Raw genomic sequence first — 25,704 nt, forward strand, 5'->3', positions numbered from 1 at the left:
GAGAAGAGAACACCACAGGAGAAATGATGACTTGGGACAAGTAGAAAAAAGGTTTGGAAAGGAGTGAAAATTGTGGGGGGGGGGCGGGCAATTTGAATATACTAAGATAAAACAAGCAACTCTTTGAAGTATTGGGAGACCTACCTGCTAGGAACTATCTTTTGCAGCTTGAGGCTAAGTTTGGAAAGGATGGGTTTAAATCATTATTTATCTTGTTTTGCTGGGATTTTATTTTCACTTTTGTGTTACCCACCCTGACTTTTTGGGCTGGGTTGACCTTTGAGTCTAACTGCTGCATTGTGTGTGCAGGTGTACAGTTAGAGCATAATGTTTTCGCCTAGCAAAAGATGCAGAGCTTCAGGTAAATAAAGTCCTGGAGGAATGAAGGCCACTGAGAAGACACAATTGCTCTCCCCTCACCTGAAGAGATGGCAGCTGCAAACTGATCCCTGCCGCAAGCTTTCCTGCTCGTGGAAAATATATGTGTGTGTGTGTAATATGTGAATGAAGTTTAAAATGCGGAAGTTCTAGATCTGTCTGCTACCCGTGTTTTGTTGTAAATCAAGACGAGCAGAGAGGAAAGGAGGAGTATGATGAGAACATAAAAGTCAGAACAAGGAAACCCTCAGAGAGATTCAAAACCAAAGCCATGTTGCATGCAAGGGGGCGGGGGAATAAACACACAAAGAATCATGCAAGAGTCGGACAGAAATCATGTGGCTTGAAGAATACACAAACAGAAAGAGGCAAGAGGAGCACAGCGCTAAGCCTGATAATTTGGCCTGTCTTGCTGTACCGTAATCGCTGGCAGGGACAGCCCATAGATGTGACACTCAGGTACAATAAGTCAGATTACATGCTTCCACACCAAAAACAAAAAACCAAACCCCCCCCAAAACAACCCATGCAATATTATCCACACCCAAGAGAGATTAGTACAGTGACCCTCTCCACCCTCGCCCCAAAGGAGGCAGAAGATACAACTGGTGTCTTGGGGGGGGGGGGGAAGAGAGGAAAAACAGTCATGCTCAACTTCTGTTAGCACTGAATGGGCTGGAGAAGCTCCACTTGCCATCGAGCTCAAGGCAGGACACACACAGGAAAGGTTACGTTGCAAGAGCTCAAAGAGGGGCTCAGTTCAACATGCACGCGGATCGAGTCCTGAAGATAGATATGCAGTGTCTTGTTGGGCAGAACATTCTGCAACATCAGCGCTATGAGCCGGGGATGGGAGGGAGGCAAAGGATTAGGAGCTCACCCGGGCTCTGCCGTTTTGGGAGGAGTCTGGCAAAAACGCTCCCCAGAAGCTGCAACCATCTGCTTTTCACAAGGGTCATTTGCTTCCCCGCTGGGGTGACCAGCATGCCTGCTTTATCGGTCTTTCATCAATTCTTCAAGGTCTCTTAAAGCCCCATCTTATGCACGCTGACCCAGGAGCAAGTCCCACTGAACTTAATTGGACTTACATCCGAGTAGAGAGACATAGGATCACATCGTTAGCTTCTTAGTCCTACAAGCAAAGGTACTCCTATTGGGCCCGGTTAAAAGGAGAGGAAGCATTTAGGTTATCTGGTGCGACCTGATGGAATTCGTCCCATTATTCTGAGCCTGGCAATCTGTACAGTGATCATCATCTGCCAGTGTCCCCCAGGGAAAGGAGGTTCACCCCACACCACAACGCCACCTCTGTCACCTACACAAATGGCAAAATAGCAAGGAGCCATAGGTGCAGGGTATTAGGTTGAAGGCACAACAGATAACCTAGCAAATGGGCAGCATCTGCTCTTTTTTGTCAGTATGCAAGAGATTCTGTTCCAAAAGATGATCTCTCTCCATCAGGAGACTTGGGTAGTCTTGGACAAAAGGCCAACTCTTCCAGAAGGTTAAATGCATTATGAAAAGGGAAGGATGCCTCTGCAGGATGGTGTCGCTCTTTATCAAAGCTACTTACAAAATAAAAATATTAGGCTTGCAACTCTGAAGAGTGGGCATTAAGTTGAAACACATTTTAATAAACCCAAAGGCACCCTCACTTAATCAAGCAACTAATACTTTAAAATTTTAAATTCTTGCTAATTGAAATGTATGCAAACTGACAATGGCACACACCAGCTTGGGAGCTATGTTTACTCCCCTGCAGGAAGTCTGCTTCATCAGTTAGGGAACATGGTAGCAGAGTAGGACCCAGCAGGATTGAACCCTCCTGCTCTCAGCAGTATAGTCAGCGGGGTGGGGGAGGAGATGCTGTATGTCCTTCTCTCTTGCCCATATAGGCTTTAAAAACCCCAATTAAACATTAACCCCACTGATCAAAATGAGTCAGGATCAGATCCAGATTGGGTGTTCCCTGGGTTGCAGCCCTGGATCAGTTAGTAGGAGAGCAGGGCACACACAGCCCTAGAAACAAATTACATTATCAACTACATACTTTGGAAAGTGGCTTGTTTGCTATCAATTTTGACATCTCTTAAGATACCGCAACCCAATTTTCCATGAAGTTCCCTAAGATCAAGAGGCAGGTTTTAGTCTATGTTTGGATACAACCAGACATGGTTATCAATGGAGATGGTGGACCGAACCTTCCGAAACTCTTCTGATTTAAACCATTGCTTTCAAAACTGGAATGATTTCTCAGAATTACCAAGCAACAAGGCTGCTTAGTGCAGTACTGAAAAGAGGAGCTTGCTCTGTACCTGCAGAAAAGAGGGTAATGCAAAAAGCTCTCTCACCCCTACGACGTGGAGGACTGAAGGTTTTGCAAACTGTGTCTCCCACCCAGGTGCGTCCCCACAAGCATCCTGGACTGAAGTCCCACAGATTAAATTCGAGCGACGGCAACCAAGTCGGACATTGGCCTTGCTCTCCTACCTGCAGGACGTAACCTTCCCGGGCACTCTGCTCACGGCCCAAAGCTACTTTCAGCTGGTCCTGCAGAGCGCGGTTCTGCTCCAGGAGTTCAGAGGCTGCCTTCTGGCTCTGCTCCAGCTGCAAGCACAAGAGGGAAGGGAGAAGACCACAAAGACGTCATTCAAAAACATCCACAGCTCCAAACCGGCAAGGTGACCGGCTGCCCTATACAAACTGGGTGTATTAATTGGATGGATTTCTCCTGCAACATCCCCTCTATACCAAGCTTTGGGGTAAGAACTAAGGCTAAGAACTTCTCCAGGAACCATCGTGCTCTAGGAAGCCATTCTATCTCCAGTTTCTCCCCAAAGGCATGGGCTTAGATGATGGGTGAGGCTTGGCTTGCATTTTTCTTCCCCCTCCCCAGGACTGGCTCATTAACAGCAGATGCTACAAGGACAGCAGAAGAGGTCAGATAAACTAAACATAATTCACTTGGTGAAGATGCAGAAGTGCCAAGGTGAGCTGAGCTTCTCTAAGTAAATGAAGCCATGGAGGTCAACACGCTTGGACACTTCTCTCCCGGGTAGAGGGAAGAGAAGGAATGGTTTCTTATATCTCACAAGAGTGGGAAGGCTTGCCAATTTAGATCCATCTCCGGATAATTAAGGAGGACCAGTAATATCACAGGTTATGGGGAACCTCTGGTCCATGGGCCAAATTTCAGCACCACCCCTTTGACTGCATGCCGCCTTCCCAGATTATACTCAGAGAGGATTACAACAATGAGAGCAATGCTTTGCAAAATCAACAATGTGACCCAGCATGAATTCCAATTCACCCTGCAAGGCTGTTTCCCACAAGCCACACCCACATGCAAGCCCCACGCATGATGTCACAGGTGCTCCCGATTGTATCCTGGCCAAAGAGTTTGGCAGTCACTGCCGAGGGAACTCCGCAGGATGGCTGATCCCAGAAGAGAGCGGAGCTTGGACTTCAAGTTCCGTGGGATGCATCGCTTCGGCTGCACGTGGCAAGCCAGTCCTTGAAAGGGCCTTCAAAGCACCGAGCAGAGCTATGTGCAAGCTCCCTGCTGCTTGCACAGAGCCCTGCTTGGTGCTCTGAAGTACCAATGACCTGCTGACTGTTGCCACTCCAAAGTGGTAACAGGGCTCTTTGCAAACCCAGTGTGGCACTTTGAAGTCTCAACCATGGTGGGGACTTCACGAACGCCCCATCGCTGGATGGGGTGCCAGGTGATCTGACAGGTAGGCAGTGAAAGGGTGGGACAGAAACGGATCCAGTTCCCTAGCCCTGCCCTATTGGGAGTTAAAGAGGAAAGGTAAGCCAGTTTAACGTGCCTTTTCCATATTTAAAGTGACAGTAAGCAAATTGCAAATGGAGGGCGGGTGGGAAGAGATTAGTGTGAGCAAGAGAACTGACGCCCCCTGCTTTAACCTCATATCCCTCTGTTTCTGCCAGGGCTCGTTGCTAGGCCTCTTGAACTCCCATCAGTCCTAAGCCAGCCTGCCTGGAGGAGCCCAAGTCCCACCCACCTGCCCTCCTTCCTCCCTCCATTTTACCTCCTTCTCCAGGAGTGTGGTGAGGTGCTGCTTGTGGAGAGCCTCGCTGCTGTCGTCCGGATGGGCGAGGTGTAGAGGGGCTATGGGGACCTGCTTCTCCTCGCGCAGAGGGGTCGTCTCCACCTGGTGCCACCGCTGCTCGATCTCCACGTGGACGTTCTGCGGCTTGGTCTCCGAAGGGCTGGGCAGCCCCGGGAGCCTGTCCACCTCCATGCGGGAAAAGTCTTCCGGGCCTCCCCCGTCGGGGGCATCCAGGCTCTCAAACCGCTTGCGTCTCTCCTCCCTCCGCCGCGCACGCTCCCTCTCCAGCTCCCCGGGGTCTGCATCCGTGGAGCTGGGCTCCTTGGCGAAAGGGGCGTCGCTGCCTTTGGAAGCGTCCGCCACGTTGGCTCTCTCCTGAGCCAGGGCTTGCTGGATGGGGCGGAACTCGGCCCAGTCGAAGGTTTTGGAGCGGCCTTCACGCCGGCGCTCCCGGGCGCGGCTCCGCTTGTGCTCAGGGTCGATTTCCGCTTGCTCGGCGTCCTGTTTTTCGCTCGGCTTGGGGCAGGCGTCGAAGGACGAGCTGGTTTTGCTTTTCTCCTCGGGCAAAGAACTGGCAAGGAGGGAGGAAAGTGGACAAGAGAGCGAAAAACCATCAGCGCTGGTGTTGGTTTCCTATCTGTATATCTACCCCCTTTCAGTTTTGCTATGTAAAGGTACCACTGTAAGCCAGAAGGTAGTGGGGGCAGGGAGGGAAGAATCGAAGCCCGTTGAAATGTCCAGGGCCATGCTATCTCTGAAGCTTTTTGCTATTGCTCTTGATCTGCCTGTGAAATTATCTCCTTCTTGCAAGATTTAGCATTTGATGCCTATCAAAACTAGTGAGTGGTGAAGCGCCCCTTCATCTGAAGTCTGAAGCAGCTTAGAAGCTTTGCAAATTCATTTTTGCATTCCAAGCTAGAGGAGGACTTCGAGGTGGTTCAGAACACACCTGAGCATTATGGGCTACATACACACATGCTCTGAACCAAATAGTTATGACGTATGGCAATCAGAATGACCAGGGAAGGTCCTTCGTAAAAATCTGCCTTCTACTAAGTGGGAAATGTAACTGTTCTCCCAAACTGGCCTGATTTTGGTCACACTCTGCCAGGGTTTTCCCCAATTCTCATTAAACCCCACAAAGACAAAAGTATTCCTCTCAACAGTTTGATCTAGTGTGTCCTCAAAAGAAAACTAGCTTTGTTGCTGGTGACTGCAAGGTGAAATAATTCCTGCGAGTAGCCTCACAGAAACCCTCCTAAGTTACAGAATTCAGGGCTGAATACAAGATGAGATTTTCCCTACCATACATACACACACAAAAATGGTACACTGATTGTACATTCCTGTGCTTTTATTTAACAGGTTCCTCACTGGGACCCATCTTCAGGGAAGGAAAACATTACCCCAGAATAAAGCCTAAATGATAATAAAAAATGAACGCTGGGCTTGTTTGCCCATTGAGATACAGGCATCCCTGGTCACTCCTCTTTCTTTCTTTTTATTTTAAACCACTGCACTCAGTTCAGTTCCCATAGAGGAGGGGACGTGGCCTTAGTCGGGCACACTGGCTATCAGGCTTCAATTTAACAATGGAGGGGGAAGTCTGATTGCACAAAAACAAAAGTAAACAGAGAAATTTGGCAGACATGCTTAAATGGATTCCTTGGAAAAGGTTCTCCATGAAACATCTCCAAGCTCTTCTCTGTACTGAACACTCAGGTTTTCTTAGTGTTTTCCCCACTCAAGTGGGTGGCTTCAGATCAAGCAATCCCACACAGGCAGCACAACTTCCACCTGGCAGACAGAAATCAGGAAGCAAGTGGACCTGCCTGCGTGGGATTTTCAGGTCCAAAGCCTTTCAGAGTTGTCGTCTGTATAAAGCAAAAATAAGCATAAAAGCTGTAAAAGCGTACAAACGCCTACTTTTTGCCACCATTGTGTGTGTGTGTCCAGAAAAGGCAGCAGACACAGCAACTTCTAAACCCATGCGACTGTGGCAGGACAGACACTTTGGCGGACATTTGACTACACCCATGTTGCAGGGAAAGTGTCATGTGCGAAGAGGGCCTTGGCTTGCAGTCAGTAGTCCTGGCGTTTGGAGACAGCACACTGCTTCGCTACTTCTACACGACAGGCATCAGCGCAGGGCCTAACGCAAGCTACTGCCGACACCAAAGAAGGAAAGCGGCAGCCCTCAATGCCAGTATTGAGAGAGGAACAGAAAAAGAGGCAGACGACACAGGCAGCAGACAAGCAAGGAAGAGAGTTTCAGACATCGGAGGAGAACCTAAAAGGAGCTGCCAGACAAGGCCTATGGACAAAACATGACACATGCCAGCCTTCAGCATGCAAAGTGGCAGACTGGGTTTAAAAGATAGGAGAGGAGTTCTTCCTGATGTTTAGTCGGAATCTCCGACTAAGCTTGAATCCACTGGTTCATGTCCTAGCCTCCAGAGCAGGAGAAAACAAGCTTGCTACATCCTCCACGTGACAGCCCTTGAGATATTTGAAGATGGCTCTCATATCTCCTCTTTCCAGGCTAAACATACCCAGCTCTTTCAACCATTCCTCATAAGGCTTAGTTTCCAGACCCCTGATCATCTTGGTCGCCCTCCTCTGCACACGTTCCAGCTTGTCAATATCTTGCTCAAATTGTGGTGCCCAGAACTGGAGAGACGTCCCAGGGGCCTGAGGATTTCAACACAGCATCTAATTTGCAGGTGCCACCATCAGATCCCAGGCCCTCGCTGCCTTGGATACCAGTACTAGCCACAGGTATCAGCTACCCTGGTAACATGGCAGGTCCAAGCACTGCCCAACCTGGAACTGAAGCCTGGATACCAGTCGCTTAGCAAAATGATGGCAGAGAGGCATTTCCCTACACTTCTGAAGACAAACAGTACCTGCAAGAGATCCCACAATCTCTTAACGGGAAGTTTCAACGCTAATCTGCTGTGCTATAGAGACTTTCTGCATCTTCAGCTGTTGCCCCCTTCCGAGGCACAGACCTGATCAGACCAGGAGTCTTTTCCAGGGAAACATTTCCAATGTTTCCAAACGCCCTTGAGGTATTTCCAGGAATGTGTGAAAATGTCACATGGGAAAGGTGACCAGCAGACACAGGTAACGTCATACACATGGGGTCAGTTCTGTGTCCTTCGCAGAGGTAGCAGCTTGTATTACTTTTCCCATGTGACATTTTTGAACACAGGACTCAGCTGCAGGAGTGCGCCTTCGTTGTCAAGATGTAATGGGGAAAGCATTGCTGAGCCAAAGGAGGATAATCAGCAGCGAAATGAGGAGCTGCCTCTTTCCCCCGTTCTCCTCTATCCCACTGTTTGTTCCCAAAGCAGAAAAGCAGGACTTTTTACCCCTCCAGAGTGCAAAAAGATAGGGGAGGCATGCAGTGAATCACGAGATATATACAAACCACAAAACGTTAATACAGGAGAGAACACAGTTTTCCAACCTGGGCTTCAGCACGGATAGTTTCAAAGAGAAGCTTTTCCTGGGAACGCATGGAAATTAAACACACGAAGGAGTGAGGAGAGAGAGAAAAGAGGGTTCAGAAGCACCCAGAGAGAAATAGGGTGATGGGCGGAGCAGAAAGGGGAATGGGTCATTCCGGGTTGAAACTATGGGCTGTGTTTTTCCAATCACAGCTCTCAAAAGAAGGAAAGCAAGAGCGTCCTCAAGCGGTTGCTAGGGAGGGGTCAGAACAGGGCAGAGAATGGAAGAATGCAAGTGGTAGAAGAGGAAAGAAAGAGGCAGCAAACTGAAAGAACACCCCCTGAAAACACACCCAGGCGGTGCTTCCATTGACTCTTAAGAGGGGGGTTACATGTGTCATGGGAAAAAGAAAGTCCACCCTCTTTGAATTCTGTGGTTTTACATATTAGGAGATAATAGCAATCATCTGTTCCTTAGCAGGTCTTAAAATTAGGTAAATAGAACCTCAGATGAACAACAACACAGGACATATTACACTGTGGCATGATTTATTTAACAGAAATAAAGCCAAGATGGAGAAATCATGTATGAAAAACTAAGTACATCCTTGCTGCTTTATAGGAATTAAGAGGCTAAGTAGCAGACAGAGGCTGCTAATCAAATGCTCTTGCTTAACTGATCATCAGCATGTTCACCTCTATAAAAGCTGAAGTTTTAGCAGTTTGCTGGTCTGGAGCATTCAGGTGTGTTTGTGTTCAATGCCAAGGAGGAAAGAGAACACAATGCTCTTAGAGAAGCAAGTGCTGCCGCCCATGAAACTGGGAAGGGTTCTAAGACCATCTCCAACCAGTTTTAAGTCCATCATTCTACAGGGAGAAAGATTATTCAAGATTGGAAAACATTCAAGACAGTTGCCAGTCTTCTCAGGAGTGGACGTCCCAGCAAATTCACCCCAAAGTCAGACTGTACAATGTTCAGAGAAATTGCAAAAAAAAAAAAAACCAAACCCAAGAGTTACATCTCAGTCTCTACAGCCTCAGTTAGCATGTTAAATGTTAAAGTTCATGACAATTAGAAAAAGACTGAACAAGTATGGTTTGTTTGTAAGGGTTTCCAGGAGAAAGCCTCCTTTTTCTAAAAAGAACATGGCAGCACAGCTTTGGTTTGCAAAGTTGCATCTGAACAAATCACAAGACTTCTGGAACAATGTCCTTTGGACAGATGAGACCAAAGTGGAGATGTTTGGCCATAACGCACAGCGCCACGTTTAGCAAAAACCAAACACAGCATGTCAGCACAAGAGCCTCATATCAACTGTCAAGCACGGTGGTGGAAGGGTGATGGTTTGGGTTTGTTTTGCAGCCACAGGACCTGGGAACCTTGCAGTCATTGAGTCAACCATGAACTCCTCTGTATACTAAAGTATTCTACAGTCAAATGTGTGGCCATCTGCCCAACAGCTGAAACTTGGCTGAAATTGGGTGATGCAACAGGGACAAGGATCCCAAGCACACCAGCACATCTACAACAGAATGGCTGAAAAAGAACAGAATCAAGGGGTTGCAATGGCCCAGTCAAAATCCAGACCTCAACCCAAATGCTATGTGGGACCTAAAGAGAGCTGTGCACAAACAAATGCCAGCAAACCTCAATGAAATGAAGCAAAGTTGTAAAGAAGAATGGGCCAAAATTCCTCCACAATGATGTGAGAGACAGATAAAATCCTACAGAAAATAATTGCTTCATGTTATTGCTGCTAAAGGTGGTTCTACAAGCTATTGAATCATAAGGTGTACTTAGTTTTTCACACACGACTTCCATTTTGGCTTTTTTGTGTTAAATAAATCATGACACAGTGTAATATGCCATGTTTTGTTGTTCATCTTAGGCTGCATTTACCTAATTTTAAGACCTGCTATAGGAACAGATGATTGTTATTATGTTTTCATATGTAAAACCACAGAATTCAAAGAGGGTGCGCTTTCTTTTCCCCACGACTGTACGTATTCTTCTGCTAATCACTTTGTACACTGAAAAACACTAGAGATATAATGGAATATTTGCAATTCAGGCAGCTGCCCTGAGCCTCAGGAAAGCTGAGAATCAAGGCTTTATTTAAAATAGTTTTATGTGGCCTTTAAGGTCGGGAGACTCCTCCCAATGTGGTGTACAATTAAAATACAGTACAACAAAATAATTAAAAGCCAGTTTTTGAAAAAAGCCCCCCCAAATACTAAAATACAACACACAACAAATGTGGCTCAAGAAAAAGCTGGCAGAAACAAGTGGGACTTCGAGTTTTTCCTAAACACCTGCAATCAACGAAGTCTGACAGATAATTCTAAGAGTCAATTCTGAAGTGACATCTTTCCCAAGGAGAAAAACACCCACCATGCAATGCAGTGTGGATTCCAAAGGAGAGATGAGGACTCTTTAAATTGCCCAAGGCTGAGGGATCTCATCAATCAACTCTGGGCTTTTTAGCTTTTCAATTTATTGGAATAAACTTTTGCTTCTGAACTATTCTGCGACTTTTGATCACACATTTCCTCACAAGTCTTCCTAAGCGGATGAGAAATCCTCGGTAAGATGCCCTCAGTGTCTTACAGATTAAAACAGGTGTGTGAGCCTCGGATCCTGCCCTTCCGTGAAGGAAGGTTGTGAGGGAGGGAGAGCGACTGGCCTTGGGTCAACCAGAGCGCTTTGTAACCCAGCAGACTTTTCAATCTGTGTCTCCCTGGCTCCAGACCCACCCAACATTTCTAGCCGTTGTGCCGCACGGCGGCGTGGAATCAGAACAAGCTGCAGCCGAGAAATTTGGCAGCGAGGCACCAAACAGCTTCCGAGCCGTGTGAGGATCCAAAGGAGAGGGTCAGTAAAGGAGAATGGAGAAAGAGAGAGAGAGAGAGAGAGAGAGAGAGAGAAAGACTGGAAGGTGTGGAGGCCCAGTGAATAGGAGACTGCCCTGAAAAGCCCCTTTCTTCTTACCTGGTCACATCTGGAGCAGTGGTGGGGCGAACGTGCTTCATAATCGTCTGGATCCAGTTCCTGCGGATCCCCGATGTCATGGCAGAGAGAGTGAACTCGCCTTCTTTAGTCTACGCCGAAAAGGAAGAGAAACACAAGGGGAAAAGGTGATGCTGAGCACCAGTTCATCTAGATGGAAGCATCCTTTGCATCCCCTTCCAATAATAATATTAGGATAATTTATTATTTATACCCCACCCATCTGGCTGGATTTCCCCAGCCACTCTGGGCGGCTTCCAGAAAAATATTAAAATACAATAATTCATCAAATATTTAAAGCTTCCCTAAACAGGGCTGCCTTCAGATGCCTTCTAAAAGTCAGATAGTTGCTTATTTCCTTGACATCTGAAAGGAGGGCATTCCACAGGGCGGGCACCACCACCAAAAAGGCCCTCTGCCTGGTTCCCTGTAACCTTACTTCTCGTGGTGAGGGAACCACCAGAAGGCCCTTGGAGCTGGACCTCAGTGTCTGGGCAGAACGATGCGGGTGGAGACGCTCCTTCAGGTATACAGGGCAAAGGCAGGTTACCTGGTGAATGTTCCTAAGTGGGGTTTCCAGAAAGGATTGCAGAGAAAAATGCATCTGCTGCTCCCTCTCTTTCCCCAAGGAGGAGCCATTTATTTATAGGGCGCAAAACAGAGGCTGGCCACCCAGAAGGAGTCAGAAAGGCACCCTCCTTTGCAAGGGATGGAGATAGCCACTTCCGATGGACCCAGTTTAACGAAACAGAACTGGGGTTTATTTTTTCAGGGAGGTCTTTGCCCTGCTTTTCTATTCACAGAATCCCCAAGTGTCTGGCATTTGGATTATTAGAACAAGAGCAATGCAGCACACTTTTGTAAGAATACAAATGAAACAACGCACGGACGAGACATGCCTACAACATATATTGCAATATGGCATAGCACTACTCATTAGGTCACTCCTATCACTGCTTTTCAAGTTGATTTATTGAATAATTCGTTGAGCTGCTTTACTGTGAACTTGTTATTATTTACTGTACAATAATATGTTTAGTATTTTACCTCCCCGCCCCTGTCACCAATTTTTCTCAGCCATGTTTTATGATTTGTGTGTGTACAATTTTGCAGCACACACACAAAAACAAGAATGCACAATCTCAAATTAGCTGTACTAAGGCTGAAACAGAAGAAAATAAAACCTAACAGCAAAAATGAAAAGAAAGACACTAAAGCTATAATGTCTGTAAAATATGGTCTCTGTCTGTCACCTCAAGCGCATTAAGAAAAGGCGCTAGGCAAACAGGGAGTTTAAAAACTGGGGTGGCATAACCAAGACTCTCTTCCACAGTAACTGCCTGCCTAACTTCAGAGAAAGTTGGGGAACTGGGAGGAGATTTTTTTATTTACGATTTTATTGTAAATTGTCATGATGATATTATTATAATTAAAATTTATAAATAAGTTTATTACATTTATGATATATGTTGTGACCACTCCAGCAAGCCTCAGTCAGGAGTCTTTTGAATCAGATAATGTTTTCAAATGTTTTCTGAGGGCAGCCCCATGTGCAACTTATTGCAGTAGTCAAGCCTGGATGTTAACCAAAGCATGGGGAACTGTGGCCAGGATGAAGAGTAACAACTTTGTGCTGCAGAAGATACTGGAGTGGTCTTAAACAAACCTCGACCTAGGAAATCTCCCAAGCTATGGACCTCAACCTTTGAAGGATAAGTGAAATTCCATTTGAAACTGGATGAAAGCTACAGAAGTAATTACTATTTTTTCCAACCGCAGCCACCTCCAAAATTCACTGCATGACCCATCCTGCTCCCCGCAAGTTTCTCTTACATGGATTTGGAAGCCATAGTTCCGCTGGACGGGGTATTCCGTGACATCAAAACATGTTGACAAATCAATTTCGCCATCCAAATCAGCAGCCTAGCAAAGCATCGCAAAGAAGAAATGTGTGAGGCTTGTTTTTCTCATCTCCAGCAAGACAAAGTAGATCATTTGCTTATTCAAGCAGCATGTGTGCGGTGTTTTACAAAATACCAGAAGATAGGTCCCTTCCCAGAGCAGCTTACAGTCTAAAATTCAGCAGGGGAGGGAAATGGAAGCAGGAGAATGCAAGGAGTTGAATATCAGAGGGGGGAAATGGAGCTTCGACTACCACTGGCGATTGTAGCTTACCTCCTCTGCCACAGAATCCCGGTAGTATCTCAGGCTCTGATCTGTCAGCACAAACCAGTGTTTCTTCCACTAGGGAACAAACAAGACAAGCTGTTTTACAAACTGCTCAGATGATCTGTGTGCTCTTGCCATCCCCCCCAGTCCTTATTGTGCAATGCCCCACTAGCATACTGTGACTCTAGACACTAGGTCTTGCGATGTGTACCTCTGTGCAAAGCACACACAAACTTCTGTATACGAGAGCAAGTACACAGAAGTCACAGAAACACATTAACAACTCCTGAAGCAGCAGCTTCCCTCCCTTATGATCGTCAACCTTGTCCTCTGCGATCAGAGGAGACGCAACTGGTCGTATGGTGGCCAGAGATTGCAATCTGGAAATATTTCTGAGAGAGCAGGCTGTTTCAATTTTAACAACAAGCCCCTGGAACACTCTTCCACAAAGGAGATTTCGGAACCTCCGTCTCTCGGGTGTCCAACGCCTCCTAAAAACTTGGTTGATCACCCGGGCCTATTGGGGATGTTTGAGAGTGTTAAGGCTGTTGAGTTGCCTGACGTGCTCTCCTAAATGACGGGCTTCAAAAGTATTTATTGTGCTTCAATTTGAATTTTGGATCTGTGATTTCTGACAACCGCTTAGGGGATTTTTGACCAGGAGAAAAAATGCAAGCCAAGTAATAATACATGCATTTCATAAACAAGTGAAGAAGGTGGAATGGAGAAGAAAGCCTGAGCAACAGGAAAGAGCGGGGAGCGGTTTTTCGACAGGACACGCTCTCCAATCAATAACTTTGGCAGCCTGCTGGGTCTGGGAAGGGAACATTCAACCACGTTGCCTTGGGGAAACCAGAGCAGCTGCCTCTTCCATTAAGGACACCCTCTCCAAGGCATTCTGCTTTAATCCAATCTCTTCCTCCTTACTGTATTTCAAGATGCCCTTTTCAGTATTCAGAGGCTGCTGCTATAGCTGCAGCCTGTGAATCTTGCAGCGGAAACTGGCAGCCCCGGCTTCTGCTTATCAACCAAGGCTGCCTGAATACCCAGGAAACAGCATACAGGCAAGGAGGACCTGGGAGACCAGGGTTCGAATCGGCCATGAAGCTCCCGGGGTAACCTTGGAGTCAGTCTCTTAGCCGAACCTACTTCACAGGGCTGTTGTGAGATTAAAATGGGGAGGAAGAGAACCATGTATGCCAACTGGAGCTTATTGGAGGAAAAAGGTGGGATATAAATCAGATAAAAGTACAACAAACTGTAACCAGTTCGTAACAAAAGCCAGCTCTTAGAGGTAAAGGTAAAGGGACCCCTGAGCATTAGGTCCAGTCGTGGCCGACTCTGGGGTTGCGGCGCTCATCTCGCTTTATTGGCTGAGGGAGCTGGCGTACAGCTTCCAGGTCATGTGGCCAGCATGACTAAGCCGCTTCTGGTGAACCAGAGCAGCACACGGAAACACCATTTACCTTCCCGTTGAAGTGGTACCTATTTATCTACTTGCACTTTGACGTGCTTTCGAACTGCTAGGTGTGCAGGAGCAGGGACCAAAAACGGGAGCTCACCCCATCGCGGGGATTCAAACCATCGACCTTCTGATCAGCAAGTCCTAGGCTCTGTGGTTTAACCCACAGCGCCACCCGCGTCCCTTTACTTGGAGGAGAGGTCCTTAAATCAGAATTTCATCCGGGATTTTACCTGTCCATCCTCGTACTGCTTGGTCAGCCATCCCTTCTTGAAGTTCAGCAGGTCAGGCTGCAGAGAGAGGAAAAGGAGATAATGAGTCCTTTGCAAAACTCAAACAGGACCGGGGCCACGTTCAGCTTCCAAGAGAGGGAAAACACACTATCTTCATCCAAGGAAGGTGTCTGCAGTTCCACAAGGCCAAAAGGAAACGAGGGGAGACTCAGTCTGCACTGAATAAGGATGCCACAGGAGAACAAGCTACTTCTGTTACTTAAAACTACGTACGTTGTTTTCAAAACCATCCCCGGCAAGGAACAGCATTGTATGTGTGCTGGGATCCAAGGAAGCTTTTCTGCCATGCATTTATATATCATAGAAGTATCTGCAAATCCTTCCACTTTTGTGCTATGGATATTGTTCTTGCAGCCAGCAGCCATGCTGTGAATTCATTAGACTACAGTCTTTGAGTAAAACCATCCCCTATATTTAGAAATGAAAGCTACAGTGGTCTTCAAGACAGCGTTTTTCACCAGCAGGCCCTCCCACCATCAAGGAAATAATGTCGCACTCCATGTCCCTGCCAGCAAAGCCGTGCCATCCTGAAATTCATATAGGGCACCTGCGTTTCTCTGTGATGTCACTTGTGTGAAACTTCCAGTGAGCCTTCCCAGATGCATGCAGAAACACACCTGTATGGCTTAGAAGAACAGATAGTATTCCATTTACTATCTGAGAAAATAAAATAGTATTCCATTTACTATCTGAGAAAATAAAATAGTATTCCATTTACTATCTGAGATAATAAGACCCATATCTGGTTCCCATGGAGTTCTAACGCCCGTAAGGGGTTCAGCTTACAATACCAACAATCCCCTATGTACAGTAATAGAAACTAGGATTTTGGAATACCGCACCTGAGCCACTAGTAGGTGGGCTGGTTTTGGAAGGAGAATAAAAGGCTATATTTTCACACCATTTGTGGGTTGGGAGAAGGATAGCTTTGTGTGTGTGTGTGTGTGTGTGTGTGTGTGTGTGTGTGTGTATTCTTTACCACCCTTCATCTGAGGATCACAGGCCGGTTTGCAATATAAAAACACAAAAATGTGCACTGTAGTTACAAATAGTTTAAAAGACCATAGATTTTTTTAATTGGCCAAAGGCCTGGATGAAGAGGAATGTTTTTGCCTAACAATATGTAATGAAGGTGCCAGGCGAGCCTCCCTGGGGAGAGCATTCCACAAATGGGGAGCCACCACAGAAAAGGCCCCGTGCTCATGCTGCTGCCCTCTGGACCTCTCACAGAATAGGCACACAAAGAAGGGCCTCAGATGATCGCACAGACCAGGTCTATTCATATGGGAAGAGGCAGTCCTTGAGGTATTGGGGGCAAAGAGAAGCAGGTAAGTCAATATTTCTGGGGCGCTCCCACCAGCTCAAGTCCCATACGCAGAGGACTGCGCACATACAAGGTGCAGACAGGATCAGGCCCAAGGGGTTTTGAAGATGGAAACCCAAAGCAAAAGCGAGAGGGAGGGAGTGCACCAGTATGACGACGTGGACTTGGGTGTCTGAAGGACCCGAGTTCAAATCCTCACTCAGCCGGGAAGCTCCCTGGATGTCCCACCACTAAACCTTAAATGAATGGCTTTGCAGCCCTCCCTTGCACAGATAAACTAGAATCTTTCTCCATAAAAGCAGAGAAGGCGCCAATCGGTTGCTCTGGGGCTGAAGCTGTGAGCCGCTGCCGTTGCACATACCGGCCAGCGGGGAACGTCTTAAAAAAAGGAGCCACTCCCTCTCCATCAAGGCAAGGATCCCACCAGCAGGGAAATCTGATGCAGGGAATGTTTTCTGGAGGAGGCAAAACGGCTCAGTGCTGCCCATTGCAGCCAGCAGACCAATATAGAAATACATACGCCTACACACACGGGCTGCCTACCTTATCCATGCAGTTCCCTGCTCATCTGCCAACTCAATGAGTCTTCAAGGTCTCACTCCACAATTCCCCGGCTTTTATTTATAAACTCTGCAGGGCTGGCAGGTGGCCGTCACGTGCGACGGGATTCAAGCTACTCCCAGGGGTTCCTATTTACGAGGCCTCAAAATACACTGGAAATTTGGCAGGTGGGATGGCAGAAGAGGGACTGGCCTTTCTGCTCTGACCGCTCAGGGTTGCTGTTGCCGTTCCTTCTCCCCCTGAAGCAGATCCTAAGGGACAACCTGACTTAAAGAAAAACCGCCAACTTTGGAGACGAAAGAAGCTCTCCAGCCTCTCAGCGGTGTGAGAGAACGGAAGCAACGGGGATTCGGGGGGGGGGGGGGAGGAAGGACGGCAGCACGGTCTTAAACTGTGTAACTCACTGCCCCAGGAATGCACTGATGGGCAACCAAGCTAGATGGCTTTAAAAGAGGACGAGGCAAATCCGCGGAGGAGAGGGTTATTATCAGTGGCTATGAGCCACAATGGAAGGGGAGAGCGCACTTGGGTAGGGGTCCTGTTTGTGGGTTTGCCCACAGGCATCTGGTTGACCACTATGAGAACAGGATGATGGGCCAATATTCTTATCCGCACCCAGGGAGAGCAGGGAGATGCCACCTTGCACTCCCGAGAACAGTCCCAGGAGGTTCTGCAGTTCTCCACATGTTCCATTCTCCATAGAGGTGGTAGCCCGCCCGCCCCCCATCTCTGGAATTCCCTCCTGCCCGGGGGGGGGGGGGGGCTTTAGTGGCTGAGGGAGCCGGCGTACAGCTTCCGGGTCATGGGGCCAGCATGACTAAGCCGCTTCTGGCGAACCAGAGCAGTGCACGGAAACGCCGTTTACCTTTCCGCCTGAGTGGTACCTATTTATCTACTTGCACTTTGATGTGCTTTCGAACTGCTAGGTTGGCAGGAGCAGGGACCGAGCAATGGGAGATCACCCTGTCACAGGGATTCGAACTGCCAACCTTCTGACTGGCAAGTCCTAGGCTCTGTGGTTTAACCCACAGCGCCACCCGCATCCCTAAAGGTGTGGGAGAACAGGCTAAATGAATGAAGCGACTGCACAGGAAACTCGCCACAGGTAAGCGCAAAACCATCTAGCCAACCCTTGTTTCCTCTTCCAATGGCTCCGTCACAAATGCCACAGCTTGGAGAAGCGCTGTCTTAAAAAGAGCCCTGCGGGATCAGACCAGAGGCCCACCTGTTTTATATTTATATTGTTTATTGCATTTGTATCCCACCTTTATCTCCAAGGAGCTAAAGGCAGCATGCATGGTTCCTCTCCTCCCCCTTGTTTAACCCCACAATCCTGCTGAGAAGCAGGGACTGGTCACCCATCGAGAGTTTCATGGCGGGGTAGAGATTTGAACCCTCGCCTGCCAGGTTCTGGCCTAGCGCTCTAAACCACGACACTCTCATTTAGCCCAGCACCCAGTTTCTCAAGAAGCCCAAGAGGCGAGGCCCCCAGCAAGTGTCCACTTAGCTGCCTGAAATATTATCTCATAGAATCACCGAGTTGAAAGGGATCCCCCGAAGGTCATCTAGCCCAACCCCCCGGCGATGCAGGAATCTCTGCTAAAGCATCCCTGACAAATGGCCGTCTAACCTCTACTTAAAAACCTCCAAGGAAGGAGAGTCCACAACCTCTCATTCTTTCCCATGAATTTAGCTAAACCCCTTTCAGAGCCATCTAAGCTGGCGAAGATTGCAAATTCCGTACAAAGCATGTCATACGTGAAGATTGTCCCCTCTTTTGACTGGATCTGCAGCCTAATCGTTTTCATAAACTGCCCCAAGTTATGCATTAGGTAAGAGAGGGAGTGGGTATTTCTTCACCCAGGAATAATCCATGCATTCAAATTAACCACCGCCTTTTCTAAAACAATCCTTTCCCTCCCACAAAGGAATGCCCCGTTTTACTCTTTCCAGATAGCGAAGGTGCCCCGGTCATCGATTACTTCGATTGCTTTTTTTGGCACATTTCGCAGATCTGCAATATCCCTCCTACCATCCTTTCGTAAGGAGGCCCCAACCTGGTGCCGAGAAACCGCCTGCGCCAGGAGTTCAGGTTTCCGAAACTGGCTGCGGGATCTAGCCAGTGGAGCAAATTGCAGATTTAGGGGGCAGATTTAGGAGAAAGCAGCCCCGCCGAGCCACTCAACACAGCTGCAGGGGGAGCGGTGTGTGTGTGTGTGTGTGTGAGAGAGAGAGAGAGAGAGAGAGAGAGAATGGGGGAGCTGCTTCCTCCTTTCAACTGTACCGTCCCTTAAGGAAACCTTAAATCACACACAGCCAGAGCAATGATCCCTGAATGCCGTTTTCAGAATGCCATGCAATCAGGGAGAAGCTGATAGCGTCTCGGAAATAGAAAGCGAGGTGCTGCCAGTAGTAACACGATCCTCTGGGATAAACCCACTCCGGATGTTAAGAAAGCAGCCTCTGGATTTCAAAGGATTTAGGCCGTCAACAAGCCCTTGCTGCTGGTGCCATTTTTTAAATGAGTTTTAGGCCGCAGGACAATCTTGCTGGCTGTCCTGTACAGAAGATCTGCCCCATGGTGAAGATGGGGTCCCAAGCTTCGAAATGGCCTCCCTTGCACACTTGGGAAGTGTATTCAGCAGGAGAAAGAGACGACGAGGGACAAGGAAGGACAAGCTGCCATATCCAGCGGTTTTAGATTCCCCGCTTGCCCAAGTATGCGTCACTGGGGGTCAGAAACCGATACACCTGGACTGAAGGAGACAACTCTGGGTCACCTGGCGGGAGCAACATTAAGGGATGCGAGTCACAGTGCTCGTCAGTGGAGCGCATTCACACACCGTGCCAGGTGGCCAAGCGAAACATGAGTGACATGCATGTTTGTGTGTCAAGCCACCCACAACCTCCCACCATTTCTGGACAAGGTGAGGCCCAGGGGCTGCCCCAAAGCTGCCCCACGGAGAGGAACTTGTCCTCAGAAGCTAGTTGTGACGGAAAAAAGTTGGTTTTGCTGGACAGGTTGAATCAACCAGTGTTTCTTTTTTCTTTCTTTCCCTGCCAGCAAATGGTTAATGAACGGGAGAGTTTAGAAGGAGAGGATTTGGAGAGGTTAGGAGACAGGTTGCGGTAGAAAGAGTGAATGGGAGAAAGAGTTGGTTTTGGGGAAAAACAACTTCCGCTCTGAGCGTATTGTGAAGGACAGAGTGTGGTGTCCTGTAGGAAGAATAGACTGGAATTTTACTGGGAGGCAGAGGTTGAGCCAGGAGAAGTAGGAGCTGGAAAAGAACAGCCTCTTTGGGACTCAAATCTAGTCTGGGGGTGGGGGGGAGAGATTATTCCGAGGAAAAGAAGAAACTCTCAAACCCAGTGAAGGGAAAGGGTGTGGAGGGCCCTTTGGTCTATTACTTAAAATACCTCAGGAGCAGGATTGTTAAAAGAGGTGGATAACTGAAAGAAAGTATCACCGTATAAAGGAACCAAACCCATAACGCAAAAACAACTGAGGACGAATTAAAGTGAAATCACACTGCATTCCTGAAGTAACCTAAGTTTAATCCAATTGTGTTATATGCTGTCTTGCCTTGAATAAATCTTTATTGTTTATTTAAAGAAAACCTGTCTGAGACTCCAACTTACTAGTTACCCCCTCACAAAGGTCCCCCATAGGATACTCTGGGCTAGAATTTTAAGAGGAAAGGAAAACAAACCTTTGGGTAAAGGGTTGGTTGTTCAATGAGGGGGGCGGGCAATTTATCTAAGTGAGAGCGGGCCCAACGGCATGAGAGGAAAAAGTGCTGATGCGCCCGTCACACTGGTAGAATGACAAAGCTACACACGCACACACACAGACACATAGTCTGCATCCCTTCCATTATTTTGGGGATGCTGCAAAAAACATAGCTGCCCCAGGAAGGAGTGGTCCATATTGAACTGCTGGTGAATACATTAAGCATACGTTCCAACAGGACATCCTCCAAGTCCTTTGAACTGAGCACATTCCAGGAATGTCATAAAGACATAATGCCATAAAGTCTTAAAGACAGAGCCAAACTGTTAGTCCACCTGGCTCAATACTGTCTGCACCTGCGGTTTCCCACACTGGTCCACACCTCGGACTTGCAACTCACAGCATGGCAACCGTTGTGGCATTTTCACTTTGGATTTCTACTTAACAATGCACATTATTAATCCCAAAATGGCAATTCACAGAGCAGTATACCTTAGCATTGTCACCAATTGAAAAGCTGTGGGATTTATTTTTTTTTACACTTGATCTTAGCTAAAAGGCTGAGCAGCTTTTGAAAACCAGCGATTTTGCACACTGGAGAGGAGTCTGGAAATGGACCGGAAGGTTGACATGGGCTCAATGTGGAGGACCAGTGCTTTTTTTCTTGGGGGGATGCATAGCCCTAAACATTTTATGAATCTAAGTTTGGCCTCATTGAGGGGCAGTATTTCAATAGGAGTAGGAAAATGAGAGTAGCCCTAAACACTTTTTTTTAGGGGGGGGAAGCACTGTGGAGGACCCACAATGGAGGCATAGATATAGGGAGGTGGAACATGTGGTTGGCCAGAAATATACATCTTATTTTTAAAAAACGGCTCACAGTTTTCTCCTGCCGTATTGCAGCACTCATGGAAACAGAGAAACAGAGGGTCTTGTCGGATAAAGTGTCCCAGCCCAGCCACTGTTTGCAGTCCTCCTTTGGTCTGGCCAGCCTTGGCTGGAATCCAACATGGCAGCAACGACTTTGCTGCGACCCACCAGTGGGTGCCAACCCAGTGTTTGAAGACCCATGGTCTCCACCAACTGGCAACAGCTCTCCAGAGGTTCAGAGAGGAGTCCTTGAAAGCCCTGCTTTGAGATGCTGGGAACTGAACCCGGGATGTTTTGCACACAAAGATGCTCTGTCACTGGGTTGCGGTCCTTCACTACAGTCCTTTGTAGCGGAAACGGCCGCTTCCTGTTTGAGTTCCTGCCTCACTCCTTAAAATTACCTGCTTCAGGGATAAGAGTGTGTTCCCAAAAACCACCCTGTGAAGCGATGCCCAGGCTAACAAAGAAAGAGGGGGGGACAACGTGACAGGCAAGCTACACACACAGAGAAGAGTGTTGTGTTTCTTTGTGAAAAGTCATGCACGTGCTTCATTGTGGAGAAAGCCGCATTATCTCATCTTGCTGAACAGGCACGGGCAGACTTGCCTGCTGATAAATGTTCCCCTCTGATAAGGTCAACTCAGTCTTCAAGGAAGCCTTGAGATGGAAGAGAGAGGTGCAGAGAGAGGGAGAAAGAAGCCGGTGAGCTGCCGCCTCAAAAGCGTTTCACTGCAGCTGAAGAAAAACCGTTCAGATGAAGCAAGAAATAGGAGGCTTCCTTGCCGATCGCGCACCATGTAACTTCTTGCAACGGTGAAGTGATTAGTATTCACACAGAACAAATGCTGGTTAAAGGTTTACCACCGAAACTCACAAGGCTAGTATGCTTCGTCTGCGAATTTGGAGACAGTGGGGAAGGGGTTGTTCCATCTGAAGTTTGAGGGAGAGTTTGGGTGGGAATGGAGTGGCACGTAGGTGGGGGAAAACCAGGGTTTTATCACCTTAAGCTGACACAATTCAAGTGGCACTTACATTACTGAACTGGCTTCTTCAACAAGAGACAAGACAGCCCATCTCTAAATAGGACTGGGCACCCCCTAAGAATGGGACAAACTGCATGCATCCAGGAAAGCCAGTAAGGGAAGGGCCATAACTTCCTGCCTACTGACATCAGGAAGGCATCTCCCTGGGGAGAGCATTCCACAAGCGGGAAGCCAGTGCAGAAAAGGCCCTGCAGTAGCCCCACTTTCCCCAAAGACACCAAGCGGCACAATTCAGGTCCCTGTGCATCGCAAGTGCAACGACGGCCCATGTGATGTAGTGATTGAGGATGTGGGTGACCAGGGTTCAAGCCCAGACCAGGGTTGAAGCCCCCACTCAGCCACCAAGCTCGCTGGGTGACCTTGCGCCTGTGACTCACTCTCAGCCCAGCCTACCTCGCAAGGTTGCTGTGAAGATAAAATGGGCAGGAGGATCACTATGTATGCATCCCTGAGCTCTTTGGAGGAACTGGCGGAAAGGAATATAAATGCGGCGAACAAATAACAAAGCTGTCTGCAAAGGTGGATAGGAATACTTGAAACAAGCCCCTGCTTTGCAAATTCTGAGATCCTTATCCAGCCTTAATGGGCACTGCAACTTTTGGCTCAAATTCCCAGCCGAGCAATTAGCACGCTAATGTCATGCCAGGTCTCCTATTTTGCCTCGTCAAGCACCTGCCTTTTCCCTGAACGCTTCCTTCTCCTGCAGAGGACACCTGCAAAGGAGAACGTCGCCATTGATTCCTTTGGGGCACCGTGCCAGTTTCCACGCACGGCACAAAACTGCAAATGCCTCGGGGCTCACCGTCATGGAGGACTCAGTTGACCTTCTGTCCAGCGATTTGGCTCTGCGGTGCGGGGACAAGGGAGAAGTCGAGACGTCCAGGATGGGGCTGGTTGCTGATTCAGCAGCAAAGTCCTGTAACAAACACGGAGGTCAGGGCTGGGGGAGAATCTGCAGAGCTCGGCCCTAAACATCATACTTCAGCACCAAGGAACTCTTTCTGCTGAAAGCCTGTGAAGCAGGGGTCAAAAGCAAGTCGAAATGAATCTGAACCCTGAGAATGGCGTACTTTCCCCCAAGAGAAGCAAAAATCCCACATATACAAAGATCTTCCTGGATTTAATTACAGTGGCACTTCATTCTGAGCCCGCCTCATTGAGCATCCGTTTCATCGAATGTCCGCAGCAAACCCGGAAGTACCGGAATGAGTTACTTCCGGGTTTGCCACTCGCACATGCGCAGAAGCGCTAAATCACGCTTCACGCATGCGCAGAAGCACAAACTGCTCTGCGCGTGTGTGGAGTGGCGCTTTGTCATGCATCCTTTACGTCTAGCACCCGGGGCTCTGGAACGGATCCTGGACTCAAAGCGAGGTACAGCTGTATTTTTTTCTGCTAACAATGGGCCTGGCAAAGAGCTGTGAATGATATAAGTTGTGAGGGATAAAACGGAAGAAAAAAAGCTGATCGCAACCCTGAAGGTCATTTATTGCATCCCCCTGCAATGCAGGACTATGCAATGTGGAAAATGCCCCTTGAGCGCCCTTGCGGGGCAATGCAGAAAAATATTGTTCCACTGTCTTACCCAGGGGTCAGCAAACTTTTTCAGCAGGGGGCCGGTCCACTGTCCCTCAGACCTTGTGGGGGGCCGGACTTTATTTTGAAAGGGAAAAAAGAACGAATTCCTATGCCCCACAAATAACCCAGGAGATGCATTTAAAATAAAAGGACACATTCTACTCATGTAAAAACATGCTGATTCCTGGACCGTCCGCAGGCCGGGTTTAGAAGGCGACTGGGCCGGATCCGGCCCCCGGGCCTTAGTTTGCCTACCCCTGGTCTTACCCGTTTCCTGGGGAAAACCCTCTTCTCGCTCCTGCCCTGCCGGGTCTCACTGGAGAGGGCAGTTCCAGAGGGGGCGTTGGTCTCCATGTGCTCAGCATTCTCGATATCTAATGCCTCAAATTTCTCAATTACCTGGGACCGCCTGCAAGACAGATAAGAGGGGAAACCAGGGCTGTTTTTTCCAAAAGACAGGAGCCTGCAACAATCCTCAGTAAATCACAGCAGCTCCATCCCTCTCACCCCAATTCAACGAGAGCGTTCTCAAGGTATTGGAATGACAACCCTTTCAAAACAGCTCACTCTGCCCTGTTTGGATTTATTGCCAGGGAGTGGGGTGGGAGGGGAGAAGGAATATGACCGGGAATAAACTTATTGGGATTCAGCCCGCCTGCAAGACATAAATACACATGTATCTGTGTGTTTGCTTGCAAGCACTTATCACTTTGAAAGCATTATCATCTAGCTAGACGACATGAAGAAATGCCTGACGTTACTCTCAAAATGAAAAGTAGCGTTTTGTCTGGAGACTGGAATCTTATGTCCCACTGTACAGTGGTACCTTGGTACTCAAACAGCTTGGCTCCCAAACAAAATGGATCCCGAATGCCGCAGGAAGCTCCTGCAGCCAATCGGAAGCTGCGCCTTGTTTTCAAATGGTTCCGGGAGTCAAACGGACTCCCGGAACGCATTAAGTTCGGCAACCAAGGTACCACTGTAGCTGTGTCGGTTGAAGAAGGCTTGGATCTGATGGATCTTTTATAAGACTAACTTCCAGAAGTCTGTTTTATAAGAGTAAATACCATATGAGATTAAGGTCTGGTTAACTACAATAAGAGGGACTTCCGGTCTCTTGCTGTGGGAAATGGCTGCCTCCCACACGAACGGATCCCAGCCGTGCTAGTAATTCAGGGTTAACTACAATAACAATACCCCTTTTTTTGTAATGTGCACAATATGTTGTCCTGTTTTGTTTTCTACATGGGTACTATTTCTTGTACCTTCTTTTTGTGTGTGTGTCTTATCTTATGCTGTGCACTTGTAATTTTGTACTTTTCCCCCCAATAAAGAATATAAAACAAAATAAAAAAGACTAACTGCTAATAAGGGAGGAACATTGGGCTGGAAGGGACCAGATGATCACAAAATCCAGAGTCCCAACATTTGAGGCAGGAGCTTCCCCACCAAGGAACCCCCTCCAGGTTAGCCTCCACAGTCAAGACCACGCCATGCCACATGCAGGGACAGAGAGCCACCCAAAGCTTTCCCAACACCAAGAGGCCTGAAGAAGAGGCCTGCCAGATACTCCCAGGGAAGGCAAAGACCCCGCAAAACACCTTTCTTCATAAGCCGCGCTGCACATATTTTAACACTCTGCAATATGTTTTTTTTTACTGACAGCAGCCTTTTCGTTAAAAAAGAAAGGAAACCCCATTTTCCCCCACTCCCTCCATCTCAGTTTTGCAAAAAGGGATGAAAAGCAAAGGGTCATCAAATTGA

The 25,704-nt window shown here is 47.9% G+C and overlaps 1 protein-coding gene across 7 annotated transcripts in view; it reads right to left on the reverse strand.

Moving 5' to 3' along the window:
• The window catches only part of MPRIP (myosin phosphatase Rho interacting protein), a 159,568-nt gene that overhangs the window by 20,678 nt on the left and 113,186 nt on the right, over positions 1-25,704 (reverse strand). For 5 of the 7 annotated variants that reach the window (XM_079953640.1, XM_079953639.1, XM_079953645.1 and 2 more), the window contains exons 8-15: positions 24,208-24,349; positions 23,165-23,278; positions 14,775-14,831; positions 13,086-13,154; positions 12,744-12,833; positions 10,893-11,002; positions 4,431-5,022; positions 2,869-2,985 (exon numbers count right to left, since the gene is read on the reverse strand). In XM_079953640.1, the coding sequence (XP_079809766.1) occupies positions 2,869-2,985; positions 4,431-5,022; positions 10,893-11,002; positions 12,744-12,833; positions 13,086-13,154; positions 14,775-14,831; positions 23,165-23,278; positions 24,208-24,349 (1,291 nt within the window). Of the gene's footprint in view, positions 1-2,868; positions 2,986-4,430; positions 5,023-7,923; positions 7,963-10,892; positions 11,003-12,743; positions 12,834-13,085; positions 13,155-14,774; positions 14,832-23,164; positions 23,279-24,207; positions 24,350-25,704 lie in introns of all 7 variants that reach the window. The other 2 variants (XM_079953642.1, XM_079953643.1) reach the window with 1 other exon arrangement.

This window comes from Podarcis cretensis, assembly GCF_951804945.1.
Source record: "Podarcis cretensis genome assembly, chromosome: 14".
In the NCBI taxonomy this organism is placed as follows: Eukaryota; Metazoa; Chordata; class Lepidosauria; order Squamata; family Lacertidae; genus Podarcis; species Podarcis cretensis.